Source organism: Psammomys obesus, unplaced genomic scaffold (assembly GCF_907164565.1).
Source record: "Psammomys obesus unplaced genomic scaffold, mPsaObe1.curated_primary_1811, whole genome shotgun sequence".
NCBI lineage: Eukaryota > Metazoa > Chordata > Mammalia > Rodentia > Muridae > Psammomys > Psammomys obesus.
The window spans coordinates 9,655,375-9,673,349 of NW_026596109.1; the positions used below are offsets into that span (position 1 = coordinate 9,655,375).

At 53.1% G+C, this 17,975-nt stretch overlaps 1 protein-coding gene across 4 annotated transcripts in view; it reads left to right on the forward strand.

Annotated features, from left to right (window-relative positions):
- The first annotated feature begins 150 nt into the window (after positions 1–150).
- The window catches only part of Ssbp3 (single stranded DNA binding protein 3), a 134,398-nt gene continuing 116,573 nt past the window's right edge, over positions 151–17,975 (forward strand). Inside the window, exons 1-4 of one of the 4 annotated variants that reach the window (XM_055628888.1) lie at positions 151–601; positions 1,563–1,635; positions 1,857–1,918; positions 4,278–4,362. In XM_055628888.1, coding sequence (XP_055484863.1) covers positions 546–601; positions 1,563–1,635; positions 1,857–1,918; positions 4,278–4,362 — 276 coding nt within the window. In that variant the 5' untranslated portion in view covers positions 151–545. The remainder of the gene's footprint in view (positions 602–1,562; positions 1,636–1,856; positions 1,919–4,277; positions 4,363–17,975) is intronic. The other 3 variants (XM_055628890.1, XM_055628889.1, XM_055628891.1) reach the window with 3 other exon arrangements.

Sequence of the window (17,975 nt, forward strand, 5' to 3'; positions counted from 1 at the left end):
GGCGCAGCGGGACTGGCGCGGCCGCGCTGACAGGCGTCCCTCCCGGCCTCCGGGCCCGCCCCCGCGCGCCGATTGGCCGCCGCGGCCGTCCGTCGTGGGGCGTGGACGCCCGCCGCGCTCCTGCCGGGGCAGCCACGTTCGGTTGAGCTCCAAGTAGACCAGCAGCGGCGGCGGCGGCGGCGGCGGCGGCGGCAGCGGCGGTGCTGGAGGCGCAGAGGGCGGCGCAGGCAGAGCCGGGCGGCGGGCGCGCGGGCCACGAGCAGAGCGAGCGAGCGAGCGAGCTGCAGGCTCCGGGCGGGCGGCGGCACAGCTCAGGCCGAGCCGGCGCGGGAGGAGTTCCAGGGCGATGGGGCCGCGGCCGGGGCTGACGCTTTGACAGCTGGAAAGAGCGCGGAGCCAGCGCCGGGGAGGGAGGGAGCGCGGCGAGAGGAGTGCGAGAGAGCGGGCGAGCGCCGGGAGGGGGCCGGGAGCAGGGCAGCTCGGGAGACCGGACGGTAGCGGCGGCGGCGGCGGCGGCGGGCTCGGCGCCCTCTTCTCTGCAAGCCATGTTTGCCAAAGGCAAAGGCTCGGCGGTGCCCTCGGACGGGCAGGCTCGGGAAAAGTAAGCCTCTCGCGAGTGGGGCCGCGCCGCGGGCGGCGGGAGGCAGGTGGGCGCGGGGGTCGCGTTGCCTTGTGCCCCCCGGGGCCCGGTCTCTGCCCGCAGCGGCGGCGGCGGCGTGGAGAGCCCATTGTTGGGCGCCGGCGGAGGCTGGGGCACCCTGAAGGGGCGGCAGGGCAGCGGCGGGCGAGGGTAGTTGGTAGGCGCACGGCAGAGCGGGCGCGGGGCCCCGCGACGAGGGTGGGCGAGGTCCCGCCGCGAGCCGGTGCGCTGGGCTCCCTGGGCGCGGGGCCCCCACTTTGCCCACCGAGTGCGGGCAGGGGGCGCGTGGCTTTCTGCAGCCCCGAAGGCTCCTTTTGTCCGCCCGCGGCGTGAGGAGTGCGTGCCGGGGGCTTTGTTCGCCCGGGAGCGCTCTCCCTTCCCAGCCAGCGGCCTCGCCACCAGTCCGGTGCGCTCCGGGGCGCCGGGCTGGGCTGGGCAGGCGGCGCCGGCCTGACCCCAGGCTTGGGGGACAGTTGTTTCGGGGAGGGGGGATGCTGAGGGCGGCGCTTTGCTGCCCTCTCCAGAGCGCGCCAAGTACCCGGACCGGGGCTGAGTCTGCCCGGACCCCGAAGCTGGGCTAAGGCGGCGAGCTGAAGTGGGTTGGGAGAAGGAAGGTGGCTCTCGGCTCTTGTGTCTGGCGAGTTTTGGAGACCGAGGTGGGTTTGGTCCCAGTGCCACTTGGAAGTTAAAGTTTGGGAACGGTTCTCAGGCTCCCGCGCCTCGGGATACCTTGTCTGTGGTACCCACCCACTAGCTGTTCTGACCCGGATCCCGTCTGGGGTGATAGGCACTAAGGTCTTGTCATAGCCACAATGGGATGGCACAGACCCGGGCTCAGAGTCACTGGCAAGGTCCAGAGGAAGCCTCAGTGTGGTGATCTGACCCTTCCTTCTTTCTCTCTCTGCCCCTGCTCACTTTCCAGGTTAGCTTTATATGTCTACGAATATTTACTGCACGTAGGAGCACAGAAATCCGCACAGACCTTCTTATCAGAGGTGAGTGGGACCCCTCAGCATCCAGTTTCTTGACACCCCCCTCCTCCCCACTATTCTTAGAGCCTTTGTTTTCAGGAGCAGCCACTGTGGCCACCATTTTGAATTTTTATCACCTTTTGGCATTTATTGTTAGTTGGTCTTCACAGCCTTTTGGCTGGGGAAGACCCTGCCGGCCCCCTCCTTTCTGCCCCTCTAAGCTGCCTCCGCTCCCTCTTTTCTAGATTCGATGGGAAAAAAACATCACACTGGGAGAACCGCCGGGGTTTCTGCACTCGTGGTGGTGGTAAGTTTGTGTGATAGTTTTGTGTGTGTTTCGTTCTGGAGCCCAGGTCCAAGTGAACAAAGACAGGGGGTCTGGAGCAGGCCCTCTGCCCTTGGCCCTGCTTTCCACGGAGCGGGGCACCTCTGGGTGATCTGAGGAGGCTTGGCAAGGAAGAGGCTGCTGCCTGAAGTTTTTGCTGCCCGTTTCTCTGCCCGTGGGGAACTGAATTTTTCTATGCCAGGGTAGAAACGTCTTCTTCCTTTTCCATCCCACTCTGGGGCACTAGGCAGGGGGCTCAGAAAGAGCTGGGAGAGTTTTTGTCAAATCCTGCATGCTGCTTTAATTAGAGGAGTGGGGGCAGGGCCAGCGGAGGGGACACCAGGTCTGTTCGGCAACTGGCCTGTCCCTTATGTTTTCTTCCGTAAAGAACGCCAAACCTTCAGAGGCATCTGCTGGGCCTTTCCCAGGGACCCTGAGAAAAGCGAGAAGGGCTGCACTTCCTGTAGAGACACTGATTCAGACTGACTGGACCTTCCTTTCCTCTGCCTCCCCAACCCCCCAGCATCCCTGCAACCACAAAGCCTTATTTTACCAAGAACCTTAACCAGCCAGAGGTGGCCTGGCAGGATGCCTGCAGCTTGTTGGGGGCTGGCTGTCCTTATCTGTGACCCTCCCTCCAGGCCTGAGCAGCCTGTGGTCTTTTCTGCAGGCAGGAGGGGAGTGTAGGGTCAGAGCCTTAAGCAGACTGTCTTGAGTGCGCGAGCTGGGTGTTTTGTGGGACTCATTGGCGGAGTCTTTCACCTCTTTTTGAAAAGGAGGCAGGGCGGCTTTTGGTGTTTTGGTGGAGTTGAGGCAAATGCCGTGTCGCGTTGGGGTGTTAGCACTTACCTGACTTCCGGCTCAGGTTACTGTTTCAGGGCTCTTTGAACACTGGGAGGATGAAGTGTCTGTTCCAACTTGCGCAGAGAAAATGAGTTTTTAATGACTTCTGCCAACCTCCCAACCTCCTGGTCGGAGGAGGCAGCTGGCGTGGCGCAAGGATTCCACCTGCGGGAGTGGGTGATAGGTTGGCTGTTCGGAGGTGAGTGTGTTGATGGGATCGGCAGTGCTGATTGCCCTGGATCTTGTAGAAACGTGGGCTTGGGAGCCAGAGTTATGGTGAAGGTGCTGGGAATTTGGCGCCTCGAAGGCTTTGCTGTGTGCAGTGTGCTCCAGGGGGCAGTTGTGCAGGAGGGAAGAGTGCTCCCCAGCCTCCCTCCGCTGCTGCTTTTCCTGTTGTTCCCAGAGTCCCTTATAGCTTTTCCACCCCTCTTCCAGGAATGGAAGGTTGGTTGTGCCGGGATCAGGTTGTGGTGGCTGTGAGTGGTTGCAGTTGGCTTTGTTAGAATTTTTACCCTGCGGCTTGACCCTGAACAATGCTGTCTGTTTCCGGGGGCCCGAGGAGGCGGTGGGTCGGTTTGGATGGAGCGGGTTTTACTCTAGGCACACCTTGAAGGTGGTGCTTATCTGGTGATAGCATAGCTTGTGATGGGACCAGGAGCACTGGACCACAAGTCAGATCAGACCTCAGTTCCACTGTCCGCTGTGCCCTTCCAGCTGGTTCTGGCTAGACCTTGGGTCTGGTAGAGAGTGTTTCTAAGGCCCCGTGTTTGTGTAGCATCCATGTAGTGAGCACAGAACTTGTGTTTCTGTTCTTGGGACTATGGAGTATTGGAGTGACCGCATAGCATTACAAAGTTTGGAGTGCTGGGCCCTGGACCTGTGCTCACCCCTGCCCCCCTTATTCTGTATTGGTTGGCTGCTATCTGGGGAGGCCTTTCTGCTCAGTGAGAGAGGTTAAGGTTCTCGGTTGTCAGAGCTTCTTTGTCTCACAGACAAGTCGGGGTACAGCCTGTGGGATTAAGAGCCCGTAAGGTGCCCCTCGGTACTGGAGTCACCCAGATTGCTATGCGGACGAATCATAGTTGTGCCCCGACTTTGACAACTTTAAGCTTTTTACAGTGTGCTGCAGCCATTTTGGTTTGGGATGGTGAAAAAGGACACAGACAGAGATGGGCAGAACCTCATCCAAATTTCTGTGTAGACATCAATGGGCGGGTTATGCTGACCTTTCAAAGCTCTAGTGCCTCCTCACCACAAGCAGTGCCACTGATGGAGAGGCGCCCAGGCAAGAGGAACGGCTTAGATGGGAACTGTTACACATGCCTGGCTTTGCCAGTGGAGGTTGTGTCCTGTTTCCTTAAGGGCTGAGTTTGTCCAGTGCTGTCAGGTAGGGTGGAGCCTTTGGGAGACCTGGTGCTTGTACTGTGTGTCCTGGACCCCTCTTGTGTACACAAGTAATAATCAGTAACCCGATCTTCCTTTGTTTTTCTGTTTGCAGCGTGTTCTGGGACCTTTACTGTGCAGCCCCTGAAAGGAGAGACACTTGTGAGCATTCGAGTGAAGCAAAAGCCTTTCATGATTACGTGAGTAACACATTTTTAATCCTGGCGATAATTACAGGGTCGGATGGCTCTGACTTCTTTAGTATCGAAAGCAAGTATGGGGCCAACTGGCAGCCGTCTTTATTTTCTCCTTGCCTTCCTTCTCATTCTCCTGCCCACCTGCCTCTGCGGCCTGCTTCCCTGGACCCTCTCCCCCAAACCCTGGGTGTTTTAAGTTGGGGACCAGTATTTCATCACTTTGCAGTCATGTGAACGAGATAGAGACCTGTCTAGAGAGTGAAAGGGTGTTTGAAGACTCAAAATCGTGTGGGGTTTGATTAAGAGTTGAGGGAGGAGGCGGGGGCGGTGACACTGAGCCTGTTTGGTGTTGGCATAAGAAAAAAAGTGACCATAACCAAAAAGGCAGAAAGTAAATGTGAAACTTGTGCTTTAGACTAGAAGGGGGGGTGGGGCAGCAGTGCCGTGGAGTGGCCTTTAGCACTGGTTTCCAGTGTGGGGTACATGTGTCACACACAGCGTGGGGGCTCATCCTGAGCTTCTTAAGTGATATGTGTTAAAAAGTGCGAAGCCCGCTCACTGCCCTTTGCCCAAATACTGTCCATGAAATTATACCTATTCATGTGTGCGTGTGTTCGAATTTGAGTGTGACATAGCCTGAGGTCTGAGGGCAACTTGTGGGACTCAGTTTTTCTTCTTCTTCATCTTTTTTTTTTTTTTTTTTTTTTAAGATTTATTTATTATGTATACAATGTTCTGTCTGCATGTACACCTGCACGCCAGAAGAGGGCATCAAATCTCATTCTAGATGGTTATCAGCCACCATGTGGTTGCTGGGAATTGAACTCGGGTCCACTGGAGGAGCAGCCAGTGCTCTTAACCTCTGAGCCATCTCTCCAGCCCCAGGACTCAGTTCTCAACTTCCCCACCGCGTGCTTCCAGGGGCTCAGATCTTTGTCCTGGGGTTTGGTGGCAGGTACTGGCTCACCAGTCTTGCCAGTCTACTTGGGTTTGAGGGGAGCAAGGATACGGGGCACAAGACAGTGTCTGGCGCTGTAAAGCCAGGTTGACCTAGAGCTCAGTGTGTAGATCAGGCTGTCCTCGAATTTTTGGTAATCCTACCTCAGCCTCCCAGGTACTGAGATAGCCTCCATGGCCGGCTCAAAAATTTTCTTTTGGAAGTGGTTAAAATTTTCCAGGCTGTAGGGTCTTCTATCCTGTTGTCGACTGTCAATCTGGATAAATTTAAGGTCCATGAGATCATTACAAGGAAGGTGTCTGTGATGTTCATCTTCCATGGTAATGCTGTTTCGTTTTGTTTTTTTTTTTTTTTTTAAATACACACTGAACCAAAAATTGGTTTCGACCAGCCACACTTCATGAAACAGGTGGTTCGGCTATGTCAGAGAAGAATGTTGTGAGGAAAGGGAAGTATGTCTTCCACCACTTCCAGTAGGCACTGCAGCCGATTGCATGTGTGCATATGGTTGTGGCACATGCGTGTGCATGCACACAGTAGGTGATCTGTTTGGACTTGTATGGTAGGAACAGTCCTCACCGTCTAGGTTTAGGAACTGATGAGCAGCCTTGGGCCCCGTCTCTTGGTCAGGGCTTTTGCCGCTTCCGCAGGAAACGGGCCTAGGAGACCAAATCCCACCTGAGTTTTAGAGGCGGTCACTTTCAGTGCCTCGGTGAAAATGGCTCCCGTAACAGGACTTAGAGACCAAGCTCACTGGCTTCCTGGGTGCTTAGTGTGACGTGCTGAGGAATGGGCCCAGTTCTTGTGTCCTCTCCAGGCTTGAGAAAAAGAAGCCAGGGAGTGATGGTTCCACCTGGAGAACTTTTTGCTTGTAAAAGGGACAGGTGACTGCGTCACTCCTCACGGTGCGCCCCGGGAAGATAAGGGGTGATAATGACCATAGGGCCGAACTTCCTGAACTGGAGCTTTCGGGAAGCCGCGCGGTACAGCAGGCAGGTGAAAAGCGTCAGTGGACTGACCTTCCCCTTTCCTCCTAGCAGAAATGTCACCCCCACCACACCCATCCCTTTAAAAATAACTATAGATAGCCAAACCCACGCTGCTGGTCTCTGACCACGTGCGTTGCAGATGGTTCATTTTAGAGAGGAAGGTAGGATGGGAGTACCTGTTTCAGAATCCCCTACCCCCGTGCGGGGAATCGAACTCAGGGCCCCTTCATGTGTGCCAAGCAAGTGCGCTCACCCTGTCACTGAATTATAAAATCTAATTCCTTAAACCAGCCATTTATGTTCTTTCTATTTACATAGAGACAGTTTCACTGTGTATCCCTGGAGTTAGTTCACTAGACCAGGTTGGTCCCTGTCTCCTGAGTGCTGGGATTAAAGGCATGCGCCGCTACCGAGCTGTTTATTTCATGTGTGCGAGCCTGCATGAGTTAAGGTACACCGTGGCCATCAAGGTGTCCTAAGGATCAGAGGGCATCAGATCCTTGCTGGAACTGGAATTACAGATGTTGTGAGCCTCTTGGGGTGGGTGCTTGGAACTGAACTCAGGTCCTCTGCAGAACAGTAAACACTTAACTGCTGAGCTGTTTTTTTGTTGTTGTTTTTTTGTTTTGTTTTGCTTTGCAGCCTGAAGCTGATCTAATGATTTTTAATCAGCTTTCGCAAGCTAGTAAGCAGCATCGAGATTCTCTCTGGCAGTTTGTGGTTTGGTCTTCCATCTTGAAGCAAGATGGCAGCGGTAGAAATGGGTGCCTCAGTTTGCAGCCAGTGCTTGTTAAGGAGTGGCAGTCGAAGCCTGCAGGTTGCAGAGGTTGGCATGACATTTAGAAGATGCTGCTAAGAGATGAGGTCATATTAGTTGGGAGCCCATGATTCATAGGTTTGCAGCTCAAGGAGTTTTTCCTTAAATTGGGATCAATCAGATGCGCCCCGTGACCCAAGTCAAGTCACAAGGGAGAAGGAATGATGTGACTGAGTGGGGACTTTTTTTCTTTCCTTTTTTTTCTTTCCTTTGAGACAGGGTCTCACTATGTAGGTCTGGCTAGCCTAGAACCTGCTATGTAGAGCAGGCTGGCTTTGAACTGAGAGACAGCTGCCTGCCTCTGCCTCCTGAGTGCTGGGATCAAAGGCCGCGCTGTTGCAAGGCCCTAGGATTTTTCCCTAGTGCTGCAAAGAGAAAGGAGAGAAGACGTACTAAGAACAGTTGTGCCGCCTCTCTATTTATCCTTCTCGTTTCTTCATGTAATTTCTCTATTCCCGTGTGTCTCACTGAGTTGGCCGTCTTCCTCCTGAGATGATTCCGACGGCTTACATTTATTTTGTGTGCATATGATGTGTGAGCGTAGGGGGGCGACCCCAGTGCATGTGTGGAGCTCAGAGGGCCGCCTTCAGGAGTCAGTGCTCTCTCTCCTCCCACCCTGAGTTCTGGGACTGAACTCAGTCTCGTGGAGCACTTTTACCTGCCGAGCCATCTTGCTGGCCCCCGGGAGCTTCTTACTGGTTGCCCCCACCCCGTGGCTAGAATGTATTTTTATCTGTTTACTCAAATCCTATCTTAATTTCTTTCTAACTTCTCCTCCGAGGAGTCGTGTGTGAGAGACTGACTCTCACTGTGGTGTAACTCTCAGATCTCCCGCCTTGGCTTCCTTGAGGAGCAGGGGGTTGAGGCACAGCTCCCAAGGACACCTGCCATCAGGTTCCTCATTCGAGATCTTTGCATTTCGGGTCTGTGAAAGTCTGTCCACGCGCTGTGGCGGCCCTTGCCATGCCTCTGGTTGTGTGCTAATCACTGCACTTACTTGTTTACCCTGCCATTGCGTGCTGCTAACCCCATCTTGTAGATGAAGAAACTGAGGCACAGAGGTAGAGTTAGCCTGTGCACACAGCCCACACCAGAGTCCATTGCTGCTAACATCTCCTGGCCCAGGCCCCCAACAGCCATCACTTGCTCGTATGATCCTGGCTGATTTTTTTTTTAGATTTGCCTTTCCGGCTATAGCTCAGAATTATTTATTTATTTATTTTTAAAGCTATGGCATAAGCTGGGAGCTGTTCATCTCTGTAGCTCCCCTGAGGCCTTCCACGTAGTAAGCACAGGCTGATGGGAGGAGGGAGTGGAGTAAACCGAGAGACACAGGAGATTTTGGGGAAGGGGTTAGCCTGGGCTACTGTAGCTTGTAGATGCTTAGGTGTTAGTTCTTGAGCAAGCCGGAGTTTTACTGTCGGCTAGCCGTCGAGTCCTTCTTAGACGCGTACATACAGTATGAAGAGTGTTCACTGGCCCCAGGTGGTGAGCCAGGGAGAGTCAGAGATTCTGAAAGTACGGGGAAAGCTGTCTGGGGTTATCTGTCGGCAGGGAGGAGCCCCCCAGCTCAAATAGAAAGTATGGGTCTTGGCTATTGCACACAGTGATACTGCCGTCCTGGCCGGCCATCCTTCTCCGGGATAGGGAGGGTCAGGGCTTGGGTGATCCAGAGGGCGCCTCCCAGGTCAGGGCCAGAGGTGTGGATCCTGGAATGAGCCATGTGACTCAGCGGCAAGAGGGTTTAAGACTCTCCTTGATTTGGTGGGTTTTTATTTGAGTCAGTGTCTATTTTGCGCCTCACACCTGGCGGCCTGGGTTTTCCTGGACCATTCACAAGCCTGAACGCCTTGATGTCTGCCACATGTACATGGCGTGATAGCGGTTTTGTGTCTAGGGTGGACTTTTCTGAGAATGGGCCTGCCTACCTGGGTACCTGAGGCCACAGGAGTGAGCGGGTCCCTGTGTGAGTTCTTTATCTTTCTCCACAGGCTAAGCAATGCCTCTTAGAGTGATGAGGAAAGCTCTCAGACCCCACTGGGGCTCCCTCTGGCTTTCCTCCTGACAGGGTGATCTGTTCTTGTTCTTTCGTAAATGGACACTCCCAGGTGTTTGTGTGTCTCATACTCTGGGTCCAGAGTGGCTCTGGTCCCTTCTGGGTGGGGTGCTGTAGGATGGGTCTGTGGATGGAGAGACATGTGTTTGTTTGGTGCCTAATCAGACCCCTGGTGATCCTCTTCCTCCTGTGATAGCTGTTGTGTTTTCTTTTTGGTAGCAAGAAAAGAGCAGAGTAGGTTAGCCCCCTCCGGTGCTGGAGGACACTGCCAGGCATATCTGCGAAGCTTTAGCTGGCACACCTTTAGACAGCAACTGTGGTTGGCCTTCGCGGTTGCCTTGTTGTTGTGATGATGTTTTTCAAGGCAGGGTTTCTCTCTGTAGTCCTGTCCTGTACTCTTTGTCCTTGAACTCACAGTCATCCACCTGCTTCTGCCTCCCCAGTGGTGGGATTAAAGGTGTGTATTACTCACGCCCATGTTACAGATGAAGAAGCTACGGCCAGGCCTTTTAGTTGTGATTCTAGGAGATGCTTGATTCTGGGAGATTCCAGTTCTGTGCATTCTACCTGTCTGTGTTTGACTGTGCTCATCTGGTGCAGGCTCCCTGAAAAATGGGAGGCGTTCTCACTTGACCACAGTGAGCCTGGCACCCAGTCTGTGGCCCCATCCGATCTCTGAAGAAATGAGTTAAGTCATTGACTTAAACCGAAGCCCCTGTAAGGAGCACTGCCTAGAACAGGCCAGCTGAGACCTGGCCCATGGAAGGGGAGTCCGAGTCTGCAGTGGTGAAGGGACTCTTTGCTTTTGCCAGAAGTAAAGTGATAAAAGGTACAGGCTTTTCTTTCTAGAACATTCATGCATCCTCATAAAGGAGACTTTATTCAGGATTTTAGGAGGGTCCTGGGTTCTTGCTCCAAAAAAGCCTAGACCCTTATTTCTTGCAGTGAAGAACCTGGGCAGTATCGTGGACTTGTGTTCCTTCGACCTTGCCCAGATTGCCACACTTGTCCCAGTGTCCCTGTTCTGAAGGCCTGGCTCCCTTCAGTGTGTGCCCCGCCCTTACCTGCCCACCCTCCACCCCACCTCCTTCTTGGGGAGAGGTGGTTAGCAGGGGGAGAGTGGGTGTAGACAGCAGCTGAGGTATTTGTAGCCATGTGGCAGGGGTCCAGTGTCCTTGGTGGGTTTGAAATAGCAAAGTGATATTTGAGAGGGCTCTCCTTGGATACGCTGAGCCGAGGTTCCTGCTGGGCACAGAGTGGCTGTGCCTGCCAGGGCCCACTAGGAAGAGGGGGACGAGAGGGTGGCATGGGTGCTGGCTGCCGGAGGAGTGCTGCCTTCTGTGATAAGCCAGCCTCTCTATCTGGCCAGAGGTCCTGGCAAGTTCAAGGCTTGCCTTTGGCTTTGACCCTTGGCACCCTTGTGTGGCAGATTAAGAACCAACAGAGTACACAGGGTTGTGCCCCCTTCCTCCTATCCCCCCAGTTTACATTTTGTTTTGACTCCCCTCCTTCGGCTCCCACCCTGTCTTCTGAGGTTCCTCTTGCCCCCAGAGGCTTCCAGACTGTTAGTAGCTAATTAAACATTAAGTGATGAACTGGAAATGCGTTTTGCCAGGACCCAGGCAGTGTGGCCACCGTAATGGGTTTCAAGTGGCTGCAAGACCCCGAATTGCAAATCCTTGCCCTTTATTTAAGGCGGGAGGTGGGCCTGGGGAGGGGGGGTGGATAGTGGGGACCCAAACAAAGTTTTTGGCAGTGGTCACTTCATTTGAACTCCCAGACCAGCAGTGGGCAGCAGTCTTTTGCATAATGCCATCTTTGTTAGCTAAGCATTTGCAAACTTGGCCTGAGAGTTAGCTCTGTGCCAGCCAACACTTGGAGGGAGCTGGGAGGTACCCAGTTCTGTGTCCCTTAGGTCAACTCTGTTTTGTAAGGGAGGAGGGCTCTCCAGTGGGCACTGTGTTGCTGGACCCTTGTCTTCTGAGTGTGTATTTAACCCTTCAGAGGAGAAGTGGCCATGTGTTCGTGTATGTGTGTGTCTGTGTGCTTGTGCACATGCACATAGGGGGAACGGGCGAGCGAGCAAGTGCGTGAACTGAGGCCTGTCAGCTAAGAGAGCAGAAATGTTACACTGGCTTGTAGCCTTTATAATAGTGTCTGAGGGCTTAAGAGTATTTAGCAAAATTAATCTTTTTTAGCTCGGAAGTAATTCTGACCATGGCACAAGTGCATTAGGCGATTCACATAAACTTCTTTAATATACGTTGTTGGGAGCTTACAGCAAACAGACAATCAGGGTGGTTTGTTTCTGATTTGCCAGGGTAATGGGGTTTTCCATGGCCTTGGCGAGATGAGTCGTAGGGATGTGTCTTTCTGTGGTAGGCCTTTCTTTTCCTGGGCTTGAAGCCTCTGGATTTGGATGAGGTTGAGCTCCGGCTGGTGGTTGGGGCTTGCTGCTGACTGCATGCGTACGCGTGTGTGTTTCCTGTCTAGCTGGACTTTGGGTTCGTCTGTTTGTCCATCTGTAGGTTAGGGAATGGCAGTTCCTGCAGGGCTGTGAGGGTGCAAGGATAGAACACCTATGTATAAGGTGGGATGTCTCCCAGCTAGTGCTTGCTGCGTTTGCTTGTTCTTTGTAGTCCTGATGTTTGCTCAGAAAGTGCTTTAACAGCACAGGGAGAGCAGGTTGACCCTAATGGAAGAACCCTGCATACTTGATAGAGCTCAGTGATACGCCTCTGCGTCACTGGTGTGTCCCAGGTTCCTTCCCTCCTAGCCGTCTTGTCTCACTCCCTGCACCCTCATGAGGGTCCAGAGCTGGTGGTCCTACCACAACTGGCACTGATAAAGGCTCTCCTAAGATGTCCCTGCCTCTTATCTGTGTTGGACAGAGTGTCCTGGACCACGCCTGCCTGAGCAGCAACAGAGCCAAATGGGGAGGCCCAAGGGCTTATGGGTGGCACTGGCAAGGATCCAGGTCTGAATTTCAGCTGCATGCTTGTGTTAGCTTTGTGCTCTTCCTCACTGTAAAATATGGACAAGGCCCGTCCCTCTGTTCCCCACTCTGTGTATGGCCAGAAGAAAGGCAGGAAAGCTGTTCCTGGAGGCTGGTGGTGCTGAGTAAATGTGCTTAGGTATGAATAGATTGGAAGTCTCTGGGCTCCAGGTCCCGTGCCATCCTCTGGGCCAAGGCCTCACCTGACTTCTGCTTCTGTGAGGAGTCTCAGAAGGGGCCATAGGGGCCAGCCAGCTGGTGAAGGGGGGAGACACTGAGGAACCTGGTGCGGTGTCTTTGTACTTCCTGGGGTGACCCCCTAGGTGACCGTGGGCCAGGAGCACATGACATTGTCCACAGCTGCCAGCCACCTGCCCTGCTTGCTGGTTGAAGATGAAGAGAGCCAGAGTTTGTTATCAGTGCTTACAAAGGGCTGTGTGCACTCCTGTTCTGGGAGAGCAGTGAAAGGAAGGCCCAGAGAACAGAGATGCACACACCCATCATATTATCCCCAACAGGCCTCGAGTCTGCACACCCAAGGAGGGTCCAAGACACTTTGTACTGTCTTGTTGCTTCCTAGCTGTATGGACCACAAGCACCGTAACCTATGTGCCTCAGTTTCCTCAATAAGCGATGAAGCTATATACCTCTCAGGGTTATCATGTGGAATGTATGACCTTATGTGTGTGTGTGTGTGCGCGCCCACACCCCCCCCCCCCCAGTGTATATACGTACAGAAAGTGCACATTCATGTCAGGCACATTGCAAGCTCTGCATATGTGTGTGCTCTTGCTCTTTCTGATTCTGGGAAGTCCTGCTTTCTGACAGATGGTGTTCAGCGATTGATATCGGGGAGCAGAAGGGTCTTGGTGTGAGAGGTGAGTACTGGTGAGGCTGGCCCCCTCGTTTGCTGGCTCACTTGTTGATTAGCTATAGGATCCCTGGGGTCCAGGCAGCTGCAGGAGAATTGGAGTCAAGGCATCGTGCCCACAGCCCTCTACATCAGTGTGTTGCTTGTGAGAATGAAAGGAGATGGCTCGTGGATGCCCCTGACTGGTGCCAGCCCACACTTGTACCCATTTCCTCTGCTACTCTAGGAGCCTGGAACACAAGTTCCCGGCTGCCCCCGAGTCTTCTCTGTGCTCCTGCTCTGTGCCAAGGCATCCGGGAAGGGTGTTTGTTTCCCTGCCCACTAGTTCTTGAGATCGTCAGTGCCGGTTTAGAATGTGGCAGCCACCCACAGGCCTGCCAGGATCGTCCCTTTCTTTCCCCTTCCTCCAGGAACTTGGAAACACTCTGACTCACTTGCCACTTGTGGCCTAGAAGGAGAATTATCCAAGTCAAGGTGGAGTCTCTTCCCTTCCTTCTCCAGACCCTTGAGGGATGAAACTCCCACCTTTGCCTCCTCTGCCTACCCCAATTCTGGGACCTATGGGAGCTTCTTGAATAAGCCTGAGGTCAGTGAGCAAGACTCTGTGCCCTGAGAAATGAGAAGGATTTGATCCTGGCCCAGGCACTGGGTTTGTTAAAGACATTTTAATGAAGAATGACTAGTGGCAGAAAATGGTGAAGCATTGTTTTCTAGGTGGCGTTGTGACCCTTAGTGTATCTTGGATCAGCTTAGTGGGTCATGGCTGGCAATTACAAAAAAAAAAGGGGGGGGGGGAAGCAACTACTGTATCACAGAGTAAACACGGAGCTGCTTCTGGAAACGTCGTTTCAGTGATTTATGAGCACACACACGTGTGTGTGTGCCCTGTGCTCACTGTGTAAAGTTGTCTTGCTGCAGGTCTCAGCCGAAAGTTTGACATCTGCTGGCCCAGAGAGAGCTGAGGGCGCTCTCTATTCCTTCAGGTTGGGTGATTGGGGTTGAGTGATAGGCAGTGGCTGAGCCTTAGTTCCAGATCTGTAATAAGGAGGAAATAGCTCCAGCCTTAGAGGGCTGAGGGAGAATCGTTCCCCGTCAGGTCTAGGATAGTAGGGGCCCTTGAGTCCTTTGATTCTGCAGTTTGCTGTTGTGGTCTTATATGTTAAATGCACATATGTTAAATGCCCGCTATTACATGCTGACTAAACGTATCTCCCGCTTGGAGGGATAGGGTGTGGGCAGGTATATGAGGTGATGGCCTTGCTTCTCAGAGGCAGAGTGCAAAATGGCTTCTTGAGCAAGGCGGCTCATGCGTTTGTCCTGTGGCTGGCCACCGGCAGCTTCTCCTGCCTGTCTTAGGTTGGGGTCATCCTTCCCTCAGGAGAGGAGGATTGTGTGAGCAGTGTCCAGGAAGGAAGACTGTAGGAAAACTACTAAGAGGCCCACCCTCCCCGTCCCCACCCTTGGCGACAGCTGCTCACACACTTCCAAGCTTTCTGTTCTTCTCTCTGTGCTTTGGGGGAAGCACGAACATTTCATTTGTGTGTCCCGGTTCTCTCCCATTGAATTCCCTGGAGACTGGGTTTTCCCTCTGATCTTCCTTTCTCAGTCACAGAAGGCTCCTTGTGAGGGGAGTTCCGGGCTAATAGTGGACGGGCCGAGTGGTTGGTTGGTGGGCAGGTTTTTCTGGGTATTGGGCGCTTAATGCGGTGTTGTGAGCCATGCATGGATTTGGATGAGGACAGCCAGGGTAAAGTTCTGGTTCCTTCTCATGACCTAGGGAGTGTCATTTGGCTCTTTCTGAGCTGCGGTTTGCTCTTCAGTGGGAGGCAGGCAGTGAAGTGAAATCAGGGCTGGCTGGCTTTCTTCTGTCCCTGGTTTTGAAGGCACAGTGTTGGTCTGCCCCTCTCCCCCTTTACTTCAATTGTTTTGGGTCAAGGTCTTAAGGCTGGCATTAAACTCGTTAGGTAGCATAGTCAGTCTGGCCTTGGACTCATCGTTCCATCTCAGATCAGCACCCCAAGTCCTGAGCTTCCTGATGTGCGCCACCTCTGCTAGTTTGGGTGTCTGAGAATTGTTTCACATATGAATCGCCCATCAGATGATGGGATACTGCTCAGGAAGGAACTTCTAAGTCCCCAGATGGGGAAACTGAGGCTTAGAGCAGGGTGGTAACCCTGCTGGATTTTAACTGCAGGGCCCCAGATGCTAGCGGTAGGACTGACTGACTGGCTGGCTGGCTGGCTTGTGTGCCATCCTTCAGGAATCTGGCAGATTTTTTCCCGTGATGGCCGTGGCTTTGGCTACCCGGCCCGTGCTGGTGTCAGGCGCGTGCGCGTGGCTGGTCTTTTCTCGCTGTCTTTTAGAAGGCATCCAGTACAAAATGTTATCCTCTCTCTGGAGGCCCTTCCTTTTGGCAGTCCCGCCTGCCAGCTTCCAGCGCTGCCTGCCTGCCTGCCGCTTGGGTTACATGAGGGCGGTCCTGGCTGAGGCTCTGGGCACAGGTTCTGCCGAGGGTCTGCAAGCCATGAACAGCTTCGGAAGGGGTTTTACAACATGACAGGGAATTTCAGCCACCGTGTTATCTCCGAATTGGCCAATTGATGGCTTCAGCAGAGCGTTTCGGCGACCGGGAAGCCAATACAATTTGAGTTAGTTGTGATGGCTGCCACTTTAAATACCGCGGTGAGTTTCTGTCAGTGAGCTAATGTGTGGAATAGGGAATTGCAGAAAACTTGATCACCAGAGTGCTCCGGTCGATTCTGACCCCAAGCTACAGAAAATGAACTTAAATCTAGTTGACTGTCGCCACATACTTTCTTTGGCATTATTTTGCTGGCAGCATCTTCGTCAAAGGGAACTAGGTGGGAATCATAGTGCTTGCCTCTGGCACCCCCCTCTGATTTTAGAGAGAGGCAATCCTCTGTGGGTGCTGGAGCCCTAGGCAGTCCAGATGGTGGTTTTGTGGTGAGGGACAAATTAGTAAGTGACGGCATGATGGTTTGCTAATAATCCCCTACATAATGAAGGATATGAGTGTTTACTGAGCACTTACTATGGACGCTGACTCTCAGAATTTTTATATTATTTATCATCATCATCATCATCATCATCATCTCACTATGTAGTCCTCGTTGGCCTGGAGCTTACTGTGAACACCAGGCTGGCCTCGAACTGAGAGTTCAGCCTGCTTCTGCCTCTGCCTCTGCTTCTGCCTCTTGAGTAATGGGATCAAGGCATGAACCACCAGGCCGAGCTAAAAACGTATTCTCATTCCATTCTCTTCTGAGAATGTAGGGGGCAGGACATGGTTCTTATCTCATGGACAGGGAACTAATAGTGGCAAGCAATTGTTGAGTGCTAACTGTGTGCCTTATACTGTCTTCAAGCAGGTTTTATCTTGTCTCTCAGTGATCCTGCGGGTTGGATTATTTTGTTTCCGTTCTTATTTTGTAGATGAGGAAATGGAAGTATTTGGAGTGATTCAATAGTGTTGAAAATAGCCTTCAACTTAGTTAGTTGTCTCTCTTTTTCTCTCTCTGTCTCTCTCTCTTTTTCTTTTTGAGATAGGCTCAAGTATCCTTGGTTGGTCTTGGCTGTGTATCTGGAGATGACCTCCTGTCTGCTAGGGTTACAGGGGAGCCCTAAGGTACCTGTTCTATGAAGTGCTGGGGATGAGACCCAGGGCTTTGGAAGCGTGAGGTGAGCACTCGCCAGCGGAGCTAGCGCCTAGTCCCAGCTTGGGTTTTCCCCGTGCACACTTGGCTCCCATGCCGTGCTGCCTTCCAAAGAGTTAGCACAAGTATGCGCAACAGCTTTCTCCTGCACTCCTAGCACGTAGGAGGCCAAGTCAGGTAGATTTCCATGAGTGTCAGACTGCTCTTGGGCCTGTAAGGGGAGTTCTAGGCCATCCTGGCTGCAGCGTGAGACCCTATCTTAGAAAGCCAAAACAAAGCAGCCCCCTACAAAAGAAAAGCAAAACAAAAGCCCCACCCAAACCACACTGGGCTTAGGAGCAGTCCTGAGAGTCAGGCTCAGGCCCTGTCTGAGGGGCCTAGGTTTCCTGACTACAACTGGGATTCCCAGTGGGAGGAGGGACTGGCTGGTTTTTAACAGCCTCATCTAGGAAGAAAATGCCCCCGTCAGTTGCAGCAAGGGTTTCCTTGATGTTTTTGGTTGTAAGGCTAGCCAGTAATGGCCGAACCATCTCTGTAGTCCAGGAAGGGTTCTGTCTCTGCTTGCAGGGCCCCTTTTACTTGTTCCCTGCCACCCCTTGTGGACTTTATTCATGAGGACATCACACATATGGAGCCATCGTTAATTGATTATTCCTGTGATGTCAGGGTCTGAACTCATGGCCTTGAACAAACTAGGCAAGTGGCTATGACTCTTCTCAAGCCAGAGGCACCATTCATTCATTTGACTTGCCTGAGTTTTGAAGACAGACTCTTTCTGTGTAGCCCAGGATGGCTCTGAGCGCATGCTCCTGCTTATTCATCCTAAGGGTACAGGCATAGCTATACACCCATTCCCAGCTGTAGCTCCCGTTGACTTTAATGAAGCAATACGAAATAACAGTGACGTAGATGTTGTCCAGGGCTTCTTAGCCAGCCAGAGTTCACAGGGGGCACAGTTGTAGCGAGCAGAAAACACTTCTAGCAAGGCAGACCTAAGTCTTGTGGAGCTTAGATTAGCAGTGACACCTCAAGCATTCTCAGTGAAGGTTTCCGGAGGCCTGTTGGGATCATTAAGTTGAGGGCCTTGGCCAGCGGTGTTGGCCGCACTGTCTAACTTGGTCCCAGCTCGGGAAAGTCAGAATGCAGAATTGTCCCTGATGGGAACACCTGAGGTCCTGAGATGACAGAGCTCTGGGTATTGATCAAGGGCCCCACCTGCAGAAAGTGCAGCGCTGTTTGTAGACTTGGAAAGGCAG